Genomic DNA, 15,031 nt, shown 5'->3' on the forward strand with positions numbered 1-15,031 from the left:
GGATGAGTAAATGCATTTCCCCTTCACAATTCACACTGACGGATCCGCAGGCTGTGGCATTATAACCAAGCTTATTATTCAGTTTAGCATTCCCATCTCAAGGGTGCCCAGCCTGACCCTGGCTAATTCTCGCCCGGGCAATGAAAGAGCCTTGATAGGCCTGTGCCCTCTTCTCATTTGTAGTCCTGGCCATGTCCACTCATGTCTTGTTTTATTTTGGTTGTAAGCTCCACTTGTTTAAAATTCCCAGAGCGAAAGAGTACTAGGAAATTGTAAGACTATAGTGAAGAATACAGGAATCTCTTATGTGAGTTTACCTGCTATTGTTATATCTTGTTCATTTTCATCCTCAAACCCAGCACACTTGACAAAATAAATCACACAAGGAACAATGACTGTACACTAGTTATAAGTGTAATAGATTCTCATAACCATTGTTAGACCTTGGCTTTGAGGATGTGTATAAAAGACTTTAGTTTCCACAAAGCACAACCAAGTAAGCATGTGATATTTCTTAAAAGAACAAATGGAAAAGGTTGGGAATTCCTAAAATGGAAAATCCCACACACTGAAAATGTACAAGGTGTCACGTTATTGTAATGTTTAGTAGATGTAACAAGTTAGGTACTTTTGCAGTCAAATTTTTTTTTCGTGTGAACCCATTCAGTTTGTGTTATTGAAACGATGGAAGATGGATGCAAAATCAGCATAAAACTAGTCTTTGATTTGATTAATCCGGTTACAAGCAGTTCAGTTTGATCTGATTTAAGCTGTGGAAATGACAGTCCAGCCGGTCTCTGAAATCCTTCAGACATTAATTAAGATCCAAGATGGCTCTTTGAAACGAGTCAAACAACTAGGAGGTGTGAGCGTTACTAGCTTGAACAGGAATTGGAGAATAATATGTAACCGAAACGGATCGTGCAAACATTAAAAAGGGTGGGGCTTATAAAATGATGACAGTAGCGTGCGTGGAACACAAATTACTCATAGGGACAAAGTAACAGCAGTCTGAAAGGTCTAAACTACTACCAAACTATCTGATAAACTGTTGTAAACTGCTCTCTTCAAAGCACAGAATAATAAACCTCAATCGCTGGACTTAATGTATTGAGATTACCGTTGAAAGATAACCCAAATTTGAGCACTTGCCCTACCGATAGCGCTATGGAGGAGTGAACTTTTTTTCTTCATCAATTTCCTTTGAGTACACACAGATTTTATATATTTTTTCCTCCAGTAAACCGTCAAAAATAAACAATAAACCATAAATAAACTTTCCCAAAATCTGACCCTCCATCCTTCCCGTCTGCAAACCCAAGTCTGACATTTTGTGGCTAACAAATTACAAGCCTTTTGCAGTACCTACTTTGAGCTTAAATGAAGGAAGCCTCCACTACCTGCCAAGGGTACATCTTATGTGAAACTGTAGATTGTAAGTGCACATTCTGCTTTTCTGTAGAGCTTCTCCAAAGATTCGGTATCAAAATTTGAACCACTTTCTGAGTCTTCCTTTCTGTCTGCCCAAATTAGCTCGTTTCAGTGATTCAATTAAGAAATATTGTTGGAAGTGAAATGGAGAATGGAATCAAATGGGAAAAGGAGAATTTGCCTTTCAGAAACCCGCCTCTTATGTTCAGGAGGAAATGACTTTGATTTAAATTAGCAAACCTGTTCAAATGTTAGCTTTGCTCCACTGCATCTAGCAAATGTATCTTCTGTCATTTCAACAGCTTCTGCGAATCCCTGCACAGCAACATGTCACTGCGTTTAGATTCTCTTGTCATCTTCGCTGGCCAATGTGTGCCTTTAATGCCTTTCCTTACAGCTGAGATGTTCCTAAATAATACATCGTTCCCCACTTAACAATGTAATTTCTGCAGAAGTTCATGTAGAAAGCAAAATTTAATTTACATAATCACATTCGCTTGCTGTATATCCCACCCTGTGCAGAGTGAATTCCCCAACTGCTACAGATACTGAATAATTCAGTTTGTATTATTCTTCACACTCGAAGCTAGCTGCTCGTAAGCCGACACAACAGTGATGTGTGTGTATACCCGCCATTTGTGCTGGAATACATTACGGAGGGGGCAGGGGGGACTGTATTCTGACTTAAAACGTCATATTCATTTTATGGGTTGAATAAAGCAGCGTAGTTGGGAAATGAGGTTTGCTTCAGAATTCTGGGAGAAAGAAAAACAAACTTGAGAGGTGTGCGAGTGTGTCCAATTAACACAAACTTGTTTCACAACTTCTTGTTTTTCTAACAAAGTGGTGCTAACTCTGTGCTGTGTTGTGACTTGTGGGGAGCCTGGCCTGAGGTTACTATTGTTTTTTGCGGTTTCAGGGAGAGGGGACATCCAACCCCAGCTGGATAGTGCCCTGCAGGATGTCAACGACAAGTATCTGCTGCTGGAGGAGACTGAGAAGCAGGCCGTCCGCAAGGCCCTCATCGAGGAGAGAGGGCGCTTCTGTGCGTTTGTTTCCATGCTGCGTCCCGTTGTGGTGAGTACGGCACACTCTGGGCGGGGACTATTCTTTTATTTTATTGTTTACTGTGATTAAAATGCCAATAGTTTAATGACATCGATGACTTTGGTTGACATTCAGCTTATTGTTGAAGTGAATTGAGGGGAAAACTGGGTAAGCAAGAGACAATCTTTATAAGATAGAAAACGCCCCCCAAATTGAAAAAGCTGTACATAGTAGAATGCTTTTCACTGTTTATATATTTTTCCTAATTTCTTATCGTGTTCCAGGAGGAAGAGATCTCCATGCTTGGAGAGATCACTCACCTGCAGACCATTGCCGATGACCTGAAGTCCCTGACTATGGACCCTCACAAGCTGCCACCCGCCAGCGAACAGGTCTGTGCCCAAGCTGACTAGGCCTAGAATACGTCGGCCCACTCTAGGGCACAAGCACAGGGGTACACGCAGCCAACAGAGTATGGCACAACTGCCAATTTACCAGGCAGAACGTTGCGGTTTAACCCCCACTATAGTGCAGTTGTGCGGATGATTGAGTGCCTGCCAGTTGTGAGATGAAGGAAGCTAGCTGTTGTTGGCTTGGGAGCTAGAGTAGGGGTTTGTGTAATTCACTGCTCCCCAACAGTGCCCAGCAAGGGCAAGATTAAGGCATATCCTTCAGATGTTATTCAACACTCTTAGACCTTTGTTTCTACTTTGAAAATTGCTGAACAATACATTCCAACACTATCTTTGGCAGCCATCTCTTCCATCAGTCAGATAGGGCTCCATCCGCAAGCACATGCTTATAGTACGGGCTAGTTCATTGTAGTTCATTGCTCTCTATAAGGACATCCAATTCCATGCAAACTGAGCACAACGTTGATATGAACCTGGCCATCCTTTCTTTGGTATCCACCTTGTACTCGAATGTAGTCACACAATAACTTCTGGGAACTGTGATTGGCTGGAAACATCAAGATTGTGTCATTTGTTCTTCCTCCGCTCTCGCAGGTCATTCTCGATCTCAAAGGCTCCGACTATAACTGGTCGTATCAGACTCCTCCGTCCTCTCCCAGCACTACGATGTCACGGAAATCCAGTGTGTGCAGGTAGGTGTCAGGGCAGGCTCAACACACTGGTACACATTGCCTTGTCTCCACTCTGTTGCAGAGCTTTGCTATAATCAGCTCACACAGAGAATTGAAACTGAAGGATGGTGGCTTTAACTGATAGTTTAATATATTACAGTATGAACACTCACAGCTACATATGCCATTCATACCATTCCATTCTGTAGCCTACATATTAAAAGCATTAAGTTGGAAAATAAATCCATACTTATTGCAGTGTCCTATTCATACTTTACAACCAGGAAAGATTTGTTGTACAATTGCTGTCCTGCCTGAGGGGATATACCTGACTCCCATTATTCAATTGTCTGTTGACATTGCAAATTTAATCTCACTGCGCCACCTTGTGGGAACAGGGAATAATCATCAGTTGCTTTTTGTTACAAGACTGCCTTCATCAAGAAGGGACATTTTAATAAGTCCACATATTGTTATTGCATTTTAAGGCAGCAAAATCAAACAATGAGATAAATAAAGCTTTCGTCAATGCACAGTGCACCAAGTGAAAGTGAGAATACAGTGTACATATACTGATAGTGTGTGTATAATCTGTGTCCAGTGTGTATATTACTGCCAGTGTTTGAATCTCCAGCATTGATGTCAGTGGCAGGGCATTGCTGTGATTGGCTGCCACTCTTGGGCACTGCCCATCCTACCCAGCCATTGACGTCACTGTCAGACTTCTGATTTGGCTATAGATGTATAATTCATGAATGCGTCTACAGTGTACATTTTACTTCTGTCAGTTGATGTACAGTGCAAATAAAACATCATATGCATCAGGATATACACTGCATTCATGGGTGTACACCGTTAAAGGTATTTTAATTTGTGTTAGTGTTCTTTTTTCAAAGTAATATTTGTATGTTTTAAAATGAGAGTTTTATCTAATACATATATATGTTCGACACAGTTTTTCTGACCAACCAGTTAAAGTCAATTCAATACCTTTGTACTTCAAAAATGACTGCCATCTGTTTGATTTATTTAAGGATTTACAGGTTCTGTCTGTAACTCTAATATTCTGGTTACTGTGGGTTTTCACGGGTTTGCAGCTGTTTAAACACTTTGGGGGAATCGCATTATGCTCATACCCCTCTGTGATGTATAACTTTGTGTCTTGGTACACTGGCAGTTCTTTTGATCTTGTTTCAGTGTCTGTGGGTCATAGTTTAAGGGTTACAGGTGGTACAATCACAGGAATCTAATGTGAATTTAATGTTAATTGTGTGATTGTTGAAATGGATCTCAATGAAACCTGTAATCTAGAACTGTACTTAACTATGGATGCCCCATACAAGCCCTCCAACCCTCTGTCTGTTACTGCACTTTGTGCGTCTGTCACCGTCTGTCCACTGAACTGTTTTCAGACTGTAAAACAGTTCGTAGTATGTGGTGCTTGCTTAGCTGTGTTGCGTGAACATCTCCTCATAGCTTTCTGTGCCAAGAACACCCAAGCTGTGTTGCTCCTCATTGTCCCAGCACTTGATCATGAAGCCACATTCTGCTGTGTGACACAATAGCGTGCAAATGCTTTACGTTGTACTGAGCATGACTGATGTACAGCATTCATATTTCTTTTCATTTTTGCCTCATGTTGTACAGATCTTCACAAGTGTGCACTATCCCTTTTTGGAAAACCACTGACAAATAGCTATGCTCTCCTGCTCACAGCAATATGTCGACTCCATTTTAGATCAGACACCCGCAGAAATGTCAGTATCGCACACAGTACCACGATACAATCACCAGCTTCAGTAAATTGTGTGGTTGTGTGTTGAAAGTTTTACTATTTACTTGACCTAGAAATATATTTGAAATATTTATTTTATTTATTTATTTATTATAAAAATTAGGAAAGTAGTGACAAGTAGGTTGACATACAGTTTTTAATGTTGGAAGAACCATTTTTCAAGACGGCTGTGCTTCTGTGTATTTGCTTTTCAATAGCAATCACCCGTTATAACTAGATGAAAATACTCGTGCTCTGATGCCTATATTGTTTCATTAAACCAGTTTAATCCGACAGATATTTCTTGTGCTATATAATGACATTCTGTTGTATCAGTACTTTAGAAAATTTGCTTCATAATGAAAGTTTATTACCCTGAACGCCAGCTACGGAAACTCGGCAAAATGCACACGCCAAATCTCCTTTGCAGTCATTACAGATGCCAAGGAAGTGTGTGGGGGGACATTATAAACAGGATGTTACTTTTGGAACGTCAATTAAGAAGAAGAGTCGAGTATATTTCTCTTCCAATGGGAAACTTCCAAAAAGCTTATGCTCACAGGAGTTAAACTAGAAAAAAAAACTGAACACCGCTTACACACTGTGTATTGTGGGAGCAAACCGCTGATGAACTTCATGTTCATGTCTTGCATTGAAAGACATTGAAAAAGTTTCACATGACACGCGTCTACATTTGAATATTGTTACCAAAGGGATATTGCAGCTTTTGTCTCCTCATCATTTTTTGCCTGATGTTTGTATTGTATTTAATTTAATGTATGTTTTGAACTGGTTTGCCTACATTGCTTGCTGCACATGATTTGTGGAGTGTTAATTGTTCCTGGTCTTTCCCCCCCCACCCCCACCCCCTTGTACCCCGCCCGCCTCCTTTTTCCTTACTCGTCTCCTTCCTCCCCTCCCTCCCCGCCTGCCCTCCTCCTCCTCCTCCTCCTCCTCCCTTGTCTCTAACAGCAGTCTGAACAGCGTTAACAGTAGCGACTCCAGGTCGAGCGGGTCGCACTCTCACTCACCCACTTCACACTATCGCTACCGCAGCTCCACCCTGCCCCAGCAGGCCCCCGTCAGGCTGTCCAGCGTGTCGTCCCACGACTCGGGCTTCATCTCTCAGGACGCCTTCCAGTCCAAGTCCCCCTCCCCCATGCCCCCAGAGACCATCCCTCAGGTAAGGACTCTCACCACCAGGGGGAGCCCAAGAGCGCCAACTTAACACTGAGTTCAAAGAGATTGTTTCCACAATGGGATCAATCCACCCAAATGTGCTTTTCCTGACATTTTTCCTCATTTGTGTTATGTAGTCATTTAGGTGACAACTGTATGCAAGGCAGCATGTATATTGTATCATACTTATGTAAAATGCACTGTATATAAACATTGTAATTATAAGGGATTTCAGCATTACTAAAACAATACAATAAGATGCACATTCCAGTGAACAACATATTTTAAGTTGTATGTGCGTGTGTATGTGTGCACGTTTATAAGGGGAAGAAAAACCCCAAGGACACATCAGACCGAACTGTTGAGATAATGTCCGTGCTTTATGTATATGCATGGATGTTTTATTCCACACATACACACAAGTCAAAGGTCTGAAAAAAAAAAAATATTGATTTGACAGGGGGTGTGACTGAATTTCTTGAGCTGTTGTTGAATTTTCATGAAGAGTCGAAGGCCCTATGTACATTTGATTCCCCATGGAGCCACTCGTGTATATTGTAGGCACACCTTGTCTTTTTAAGCCAGGGTCTCATGTGGCCTCAGAGGTTCTGCTGCTTATTAACAGCTGGTACAGGCTTTCCGTTTACATGCTGTTCACAAAGGGACATAAACTGAACTCTAAGATTTACTGGAGCTATTTTTGTGCAGAATGTAACACCTTTAACAACTGCCTAGCTTAGATGCTATCTTGCATTAACTGAGCTCTTCCACGTCTACTGCTCACCTTTAGAGGAGCGGTAAGCCTATTAACACTAAATAATGGCTAAAGGCTCCTCTTTTAAAACTGAACAGCTATGCTGTGAGGGACCCTGAAATGAGTTTCTCTTTGGCTCCTTTCTCTCTTGCCTTTCTATTGTTTAATTCATTATCTCTTGCTTCTTCTCTGCTCTTTTCTCCTTTCCTTTTTGTCTGTAACCGACTGTGTATGTGCTTCCCTTTGCTCTTTTGTACTTAAACCCCCTCCTCAACTGGTACCTCGCCCTCTTGCCCTCTCTCTCTCTCTCCTCCCTCCCGCTGCTCCCTGGTCTGCGTGTGTCTGCGCTCACCCCCCCACGCTGCTGTGTGCTTTGCTGTGCTGCGGTGGCCTTGCGTGTGTGTGTGCGGCCGCAGACCTCCTCCAGCTCCGCCTCCTCTGACGCCTCTGAGACCTGCCAGTCCATGAGCGAGTGCAGCTCCCCCACCTCCGTCAGCTCCGGCTCCACAATGGGGGGGGCCTGGGCCTCTGCTGAAAAGGTGAATGCAACCCCCCCGGGTAATAGGGTCCACTATGGAAAGCTCCATCCGCCTCTCCGGCTTCCTCTCAGCAGTTTTCCACCTTGGCAACAAGCTGGCCTTCCTCCTCTCAGCCACTCCTTCTGCGTGTTTTGAGTTTGTCGTTTGGGCCTTTTGTTGATTGTGAAACGCTCTTTTGCTCTGTGAAATGTATATGTTTAAACATATCCATCCTCATACAGGTGAATGTCTGTGGAGTCTCATCTCATACATTTTGTTTTTATTTTCAGCAATCAAACTTACAGCTCACAATTTAAACTGGTCACTTCAAACCCCTTACATTCATGTGTTTAAAGTAATCACATGTTATAAACTTCAAATATACTGTCAGTTATTCTCAGGCTGCACCACAAACCACTGTATAGGTGGATTTTTGAAATAAATACTGTGTTACAGTGCTATTTGAAAGTAGAGAGATCTTATTTATGTATGCACTTATTTTTCTGTTGGTCCCCAAAAATCTGAATAGTGTAGTTTTTGAGTTTGCTTCACTATCTTATTTTTATCATTTTATTTATTTTAATCCTCCCTTTGCCATTGTGTTGTGGTTTTAATTTCTTCATTTTTCTGTGTGTGTTGTGTTTTGTTGTGGTTCTGTTTTGTCCTCCCCACATTTTTAGTTGTCAAATGGTTACGATCACTACAGCCCATCCACCGATCCACCCATCTTGACTCCGAATGGCTCAGCTGGCCAGTTCCCTGTCCCCCCCCCCCACTCCTCCTCCCGGGCTTGGTCACGGCCTGGCTCTTCCTTGCTCCCCGATTACCCCCTCTATTGCACCCTGGGGCCCGGCATGCTCCCCTCGTCCAAGATCCCCAGCTGGAAGGTTTGTTTATTTGCCTACATCTCATCTCTCCTTTTGTTCAGCTTTGAGACAACCATTTTTAATTTGCAGTATTGTATTTTGTATGATTCTATTGCAATATTGTACTTTTGCAATATTGTTTTGATTTGATCCTGCATTGGGCTGCTAATTTGGTTTTCTCATCATTATTTTGATATCAATCATGAATTGCTTGTTCACAATTGAACTGCATCCAGTTTGAGTCGTGATCCTGACTCCTGAGCATTCACTAACTGAAGCAGTAGCCAACTGAATTGAATCACCTCTCTTTGCTTTCCATTACCAATCTCTATCACGGTCTTCCTGGCTCACTAAAATGCTAGTTCTAAATCACATCCAATATATTATCTGTAATGGTTTTATGGAAAAGACCAAAACCAGATCAGCAATACATTTAGCTGTGGCATTCTTTACTGCTGCCACCTTCCACGTTGGCTTATTGGTGAGAGAACACATAAGTCCCACACTGTCTTTAGCAAGCCCGTCTCAGTGTCAATTATTTTAATGCAGCATCATTGTTTTTCCATCTAACACTGTGATACTAAACAGTGGACTAATTCTTTCTCCATCTAAAAAAAGCTGTACTCTAGTGTTACACAGAAAACAGTTGTTAAGTCCATCCATTAAATGGCAAACAAAAGTGAAGAGACAATAACTCCACAGCAGAAAACAATGTACAAAGCTTTTGATTAAACAGGTGTTGGATTATTAAACATAACTTTTAAGCTTTTCTTATTATTCCTTAAGGTTATCCTGTTTTTATTCTGCAGACATTAATGCTAAATATAAAAGAAAATGTGTTTGCCTCGCACAGGAGGTTAAGCTGCTCAGGTGGCTCTTCACTTAAAGGCATAGGCTTTTCGCAACTGCAAGTCTTCCCCTCAGAGACACTAGAACAAATGGTACTGCTGGTGCCACAGACATGGGAGTTAGTTAATGGATGATGCTCATTTTGTCTGTCTACTTTGTAGGACTGGGCCAAACCAGGCCCCTATGACCAGCCCATGGTGAACACCCTACAGAGACGCAAGGACAAGCGTGAGCCAGTGGAGCCCAGTCCTCAGGCCACACAGCCAGCTCCAGGGGACGACGCTCAGAGACACCGCAGCATGACCGTGTCCACGACACCCAGGGTGAGCGGAAAATGCCACAGCACGGGAGATCCTCTCCACCCAGAATCAATCCCCAGTACTCCAAAATAGAGGAGAGATAGTCAAAAGCATTGAAATTGTGTTGGAGGCTGCAGTTTGTATGGGCAGTTGGGCAAACGTGCTGGTGTTTCAGAGACACCTGCTCCATTGTGGCCCACTAGGCCAGGACTTGTGCGCCCCTGCTGTTATTCAGTGAGTGTGCAGGCGCCAGAGTCCAGGAACGGCTCTTTGACAGTGTGTGTGTTCGTCTGCAGGGGGAGGAGATGGAGCCCCATGAAGAGCTGGCCCTCGCTCTGACCCGCGGGCTGCAGCTGGACACGCAGCGCTCCAGCCGGGACTCCCTGCAGTGCTCCAGCGGCTACAGCACCCAGACCACCACGCCCTGCTGCTCCGAGGACACCATCCCTTCACAAGGTACGCTGCCAGGGCTTGGTAATGTTGATAATGAGGTGGACACGATCTGACACACAGAGACCCACAACTGACAGACTTTAACAGGAAGTGGATGGTCTTCATATGTCTCTGTTTTTGCATCTAGGTGTCTAATTACATTGTTTTGTTTGTGATATTTTCTTCATGAGCTCACATGACTTTAAACTTGACCAATTTGTAGCAGAACCCGAAAACTAAACGTTAGCACTGAACAGAACAATTAGTCAACTGCTTTGAGTGATGTTTTCTGGAAGGTGTATAGAAAGAAACTGGCAGAGGTGAAAATTGAAGAATAGGTTGTATTAATCAGCATTGCGCCAAACACAATGGTGGAAACGGGGGCACCTGGTGAGAGAGGAGGCAATGACTTTGTTGTCTGGTTCTCCGACCAGGTGATCGTTTCCCTGCTTTCTTCCCACTTCGCAACACAGACTCGTGCAGCTGGTCTCAGGTCACCAATCCCAGTGTCGTTCTGTACTCCTCCCAGAAGATACCATCCGAACAGCTGATTTAATCTGTTTGCGCCACACTGCTCAAGTTACGTTTTGCTTTGTCATTTTCTTTTGCTTCAGTGTCGGATTATGACTATTTCTCGGTCAGTGGGGACCAGGAGGTGGACCAGCAGGATTTCGACAAGTCCTCCACCATCCCTCGCAACAGTGACATCAGCCAGTCCTACCGTAAAATGTTCCAAGCCAAACGACCTGCCTCCACCGCTGGCATCCCCTCCACCGCGGGGCCGGTCATCATCACCCCTGGCGTGGCCACCATCCGCCGCACGCCCTCCACCAAGCCCTCCGTACGGCGTGCCGCGGTAGGGGGTGGCCCCATCCCCATCAAGACACCCATGATCCCAGTGAAGACGCCCACTGTACCGGACCTCCCGGGGGGCTTCCCCTGCAGCTTAGCGGCCGAAGAGTCCGTGGAGCAGGGCAGCCCGGAATCGCCCATGGCAGCGGCGGTGGAGAGCGAGGCCTGGAGCGGCCAGGCTACCACCAACCCTCCCATCCCTCCCCCGCAGCCCAGCGATGCAGAGATTGAGAGCGGGGTCCCACAGGCCTCCGGGAGCGAGGACACCCTAGCTGAAGAGGCCTCTCAGGAGGCGGACCCTCAGGGCGATAACATGCTCCTCGCCATCCGCAGGGGAGTTAAACTGAAGAAGACGATGACCAATGACAGATCCGCACCCCGCATTGCATAGAAGCAGAGTCTCCAGGGGCCCCATATGAGTTTTATACTGCTTTCAAACATGTGACAATACTCAGTACGGGCCAAACAGGCTGCGTCCATTCCAGAAAACATCGGGGAGAATTATTCTTTTATCTGTCTTGTCTTTGTTTTTGAAGGTGCCGTGTGGTGGACCTGGCTAGGGGAGAGGGGGAAGCGAGGTTCCCTTTGAATATTTTTCTAAACGATTGGAAAAATAAATGCAACAATCATTTCTTCTCATTCATTTTGGTTTAATCTTGTACATACTTTTAACCCCCGGATGTTTTGCAAATTGCTCCTCCTCCTTGCTTCGCCCACCTCCTGATGTACCCGAAGGTGCCAAATTTTGTCTTGGAAACTGTTGAAATGACCGGGATTGTGTTACACAAACAGATGGAACATTCATGAACTTTTGATTTTACTGCAGATACGTGACAGAGGTGTTCAGAGACTGAAGCCCACACACACAGTGGGGAGTGAACTCTGCTTTTTCTTTTTCGAGATGATTGTACTTGCTTGGTTAGCAATCAGTTGTCTGAAGTATTGGAAGGGTAAATCTTTTTTGAGAGGTGATGCAGCAAATAACCAGCTAACAGTAAGCAATACTTTGCAGGTGAAGCCTGGCTTTGATACTGTATATTTTAAATTATAAATGTGCCATGACAAAAACAGGACACTGTTAAAAATAAAACAAAAAACATTAAAAACAAAAACAAACACCTGTAAAGAAAGACATCTGCTAATGGCTTATCAGTACACATATTATCAAATTGCCATATCTGATTATTACATTTATGATTTGTCTAGGCTATAGTGAGTCTTGTGTTCTGTTTCTTTTTATTCTTCACTGTACACTAAATTATGGATCATACTGCATGCAACCTTAACTCTACACTTAAGGTTAACCTACACCCTGCAGGCTCAATACAGTATCGCATTGCTTCATACGTCTAGGGAAATCGTATACTTTAAGGCTAAAGCAATTTAAAATTTATATACAAATATATATATACTTTATTAAGTATTATTGAAAGGATTCTCTTTTTTTAACTGTATTTTTTAAGACCCAAGTTTGGTATAATTTCAGTTTAAGCACTGATATTGCATTCTGAAGGGGCAGTAGCCGAGATAATCAATAATTGCTAGTAAATTGTAAATATTTCATTCAAATGGCAATCCAGGGGCTTAATTTATTGTTTATCTTTAGATTCCCCCCCAATATTTTGGCTCAGGTATGCATTTGTTTTCAGCTATGTCTGTTTATATTTTAAAATGTTGCTGTGTTTTACAGAAATGCATACACACAATTCTGTTCAAAATGTCATGGCTTCATGTATTTATACCTGTAAGAAAAAAACAAACTTCATTGTAATTGAACAAGTGGTGAGGCTTGAATCATTTTCAGTGACTTAATTGACCTCAGAATAAGGGCATGCCTAATGACTGGGATAGAGTATTGCTTGTGCTGAAGGTTTCACATCCTTTGTACCCATTCTGAGCCTATTTCAGCTGAACTGTAAAATGAATTCAATAATCCAGCTTCTCTGCTATATATTCATCATTTTTGTTCAAAAGCTTTACACTGTTTTCCCCACGGAAGCATACAAATGCAGTCAGAGCCAAAACAGAGCCCATTCACCCAGCTACACCCAAGGACTGTAGTTCCCAAAGGATAATAGAGTACACTGTTCATTGTGTATCGTCTAGGACTGTAAACTGTATTACTGTATTAACTGTATTATTGCTCTTTTGGCACAAATCAAAGTATACCCTTAGAATTGTACAGTCTTGTGTACAAAGATCATCCAGTGTATTGTAAATATTGTCAGATGCAAGCTTCAGTTGACATCCTCTCCAAAAAACCAATCACACACAACAAGCACTAAGTGTCTGGGCATCTTCCTGTCGTCTCTGTAGTGTTGTAGGGCCAACGTGCTGCGCGACAGTAGTGCCCGACCAAGAAGATGCATGGGTGTTGAAATGCAACAATTCAGAAGAACCAGGTTAGTTGCAAAACTCAAGGAAAAAAGTGAAAATAAAAGGATGTGTTGGGTAGAACTGTTGTGGGTCTCTTAAGGAAACTCATTTGCAGCTCACTCATTGTGTATGCAAACGGGGAAAAGGTGCACAGGAGCCAAGGAATGTCTTGAAGCATTTAAAACACGATTACCACTAATGTTTTACGGCATCGAAATGAGGTTTTGGAGATGTTTGAATCTTCAGAGAGATTGTAACTGATTAAAAGCCTTTTTATTAACAATTAACTTTATAAGCTTTGATGTTTGGCACTGAAAGTCTGGGGTTGAGTATACTGTGAATCAGTTGTACCAGCTGTTCAAAGCCAGTATGTGCGAGTACACTCACTGTGTGTTGCATTTTATGCACTATCATCCTATTTTATTTAAATATATAAGTACTTAGTTTATCCAATTTAATTTCCAGCCAGCCCCTGGTTTGAGGTGTAATTTAAACGAACTGAAGCTTGTTGTAATCTTTTAAAGACTTGCTTCTAAAAACCGTGAATTCTAAAATAGTTTCATGTAGCTGATGCATTGTGCATATGATGCTAAAACTATTACGTGGTTACCATCTCATATTACAGAAATGTTTTGATATCGTCAGTGTAGAAACCTTTAGTTGTATAATGCTGTATTTTTTTTTTAAATTACAGCCGTTAATGTTTAGGTATTTAACTTCAAGCATACCACAAATATAAAAGTTAAAAAAAGAATAAAAAATAAAGTTGCCAAATTATATGTAACAATGTGTAAGCTGGTTAAAATATCAGACCTAGTTTAAGAAGTTCCTGTGTTTTTGCATATTGTAAAAGCAGACTGTCACCTTTTAAGAATAATAGATTTTGTTTCTATAATGGTTTAGTTGCTAGTTTGTACTGAGAGTTGATCTCTCCCGTGCCATTCTCAACAGGCTGTAAATTGGTCGGTTCCTGTATCGTCTCCCTTTTTTTGTGTAATGATTGCTTCAGCCTATATTAAAGAGAAATGTCAGAATTGTCTGTGTCCTAACCTGCTATTTGAGGGGGAAAAAACATTGTACCTGTTGATTTGAATTAGAATGTGTTAAGAATAAATGTTAGGTTCATTTTTCTTTCCATATTCTTGGTTTTAGAAACTTTTTGCAGATTGTTTTTACTATCATGTAATCTCACATTTACCTTTTCTTTGCGTAACACACTCAATGTATCTAAATTGCACCATTTTATTGGAAGTGGATACTGCCCGCCACATGTGAGACTGTTTAACTGAGCAGATTTATAACCTCTGGATTAAACTCCAATCGGAACATTGCACCAAACTGTAGAGGTCGTGAAAATATAGCGAATAGTATGTGATGATTAGAAAAGAGATTTAGAACAGATGCTGTAATTTATATATTTTATCAAGGTTGTCATATGTTGTTCTTAGTTCTTAATAAATGATCACAGTATTGATTTAACCCTCTGATATCCTTATATTGCAACAGCTTCCCTTCGAATACAATCAGACATGTACCTTGCAGTGATATTTCATGCTGACATGGAAGTCTC

The 15,031-nt window shown here is 42.2% G+C and overlaps 1 protein-coding gene across 6 annotated transcripts in view; it reads left to right on the top strand.

Moving 5' to 3' along the window:
* LOC136714035 (protein MTSS 1) overlaps positions 1-14,935 on the top strand; it is a 65,641-nt gene extending 50,706 nt beyond the window's left edge. For 2 of the 6 annotated variants that reach the window (XM_066691327.1, XM_066691328.1), the window contains 9 exons: positions 2,351-2,508; positions 2,763-2,870; positions 3,486-3,583; positions 6,309-6,519; positions 7,686-7,808; positions 8,468-8,674; positions 9,664-9,825; positions 10,098-10,257; positions 10,848-14,935. In XM_066691327.1, coding sequence (XP_066547424.1) covers positions 2,351-2,508; positions 2,763-2,870; positions 3,486-3,583; positions 6,309-6,519; positions 7,686-7,808; positions 8,468-8,674; positions 9,664-9,825; positions 10,098-10,257; positions 10,848-11,476 — 1,856 coding nt within the window. In that variant the 3' untranslated portion in view covers positions 11,477-14,935. The remainder of the gene's footprint in view (positions 1-2,350; positions 2,509-2,762; positions 2,871-3,485; positions 3,584-6,308; positions 6,520-7,685; positions 7,809-8,467; positions 8,675-9,663; positions 9,826-10,097; positions 10,258-10,847) is intronic. The other 4 variants (XM_066691330.1, XM_066691332.1, XM_066691329.1 and 1 more) reach the window with 2 other exon arrangements.
* The last annotated feature ends 96 nt before the right edge of the window (positions 14,936-15,031 follow it).

The sequence above is a fragment of the Amia ocellicauda genome, chromosome 18, assembly GCF_036373705.1.
Source record: "Amia ocellicauda isolate fAmiCal2 chromosome 18, fAmiCal2.hap1, whole genome shotgun sequence".
Classification (NCBI taxonomy): domain Eukaryota; kingdom Metazoa; phylum Chordata; class Actinopteri; order Amiiformes; family Amiidae; genus Amia; species Amia ocellicauda.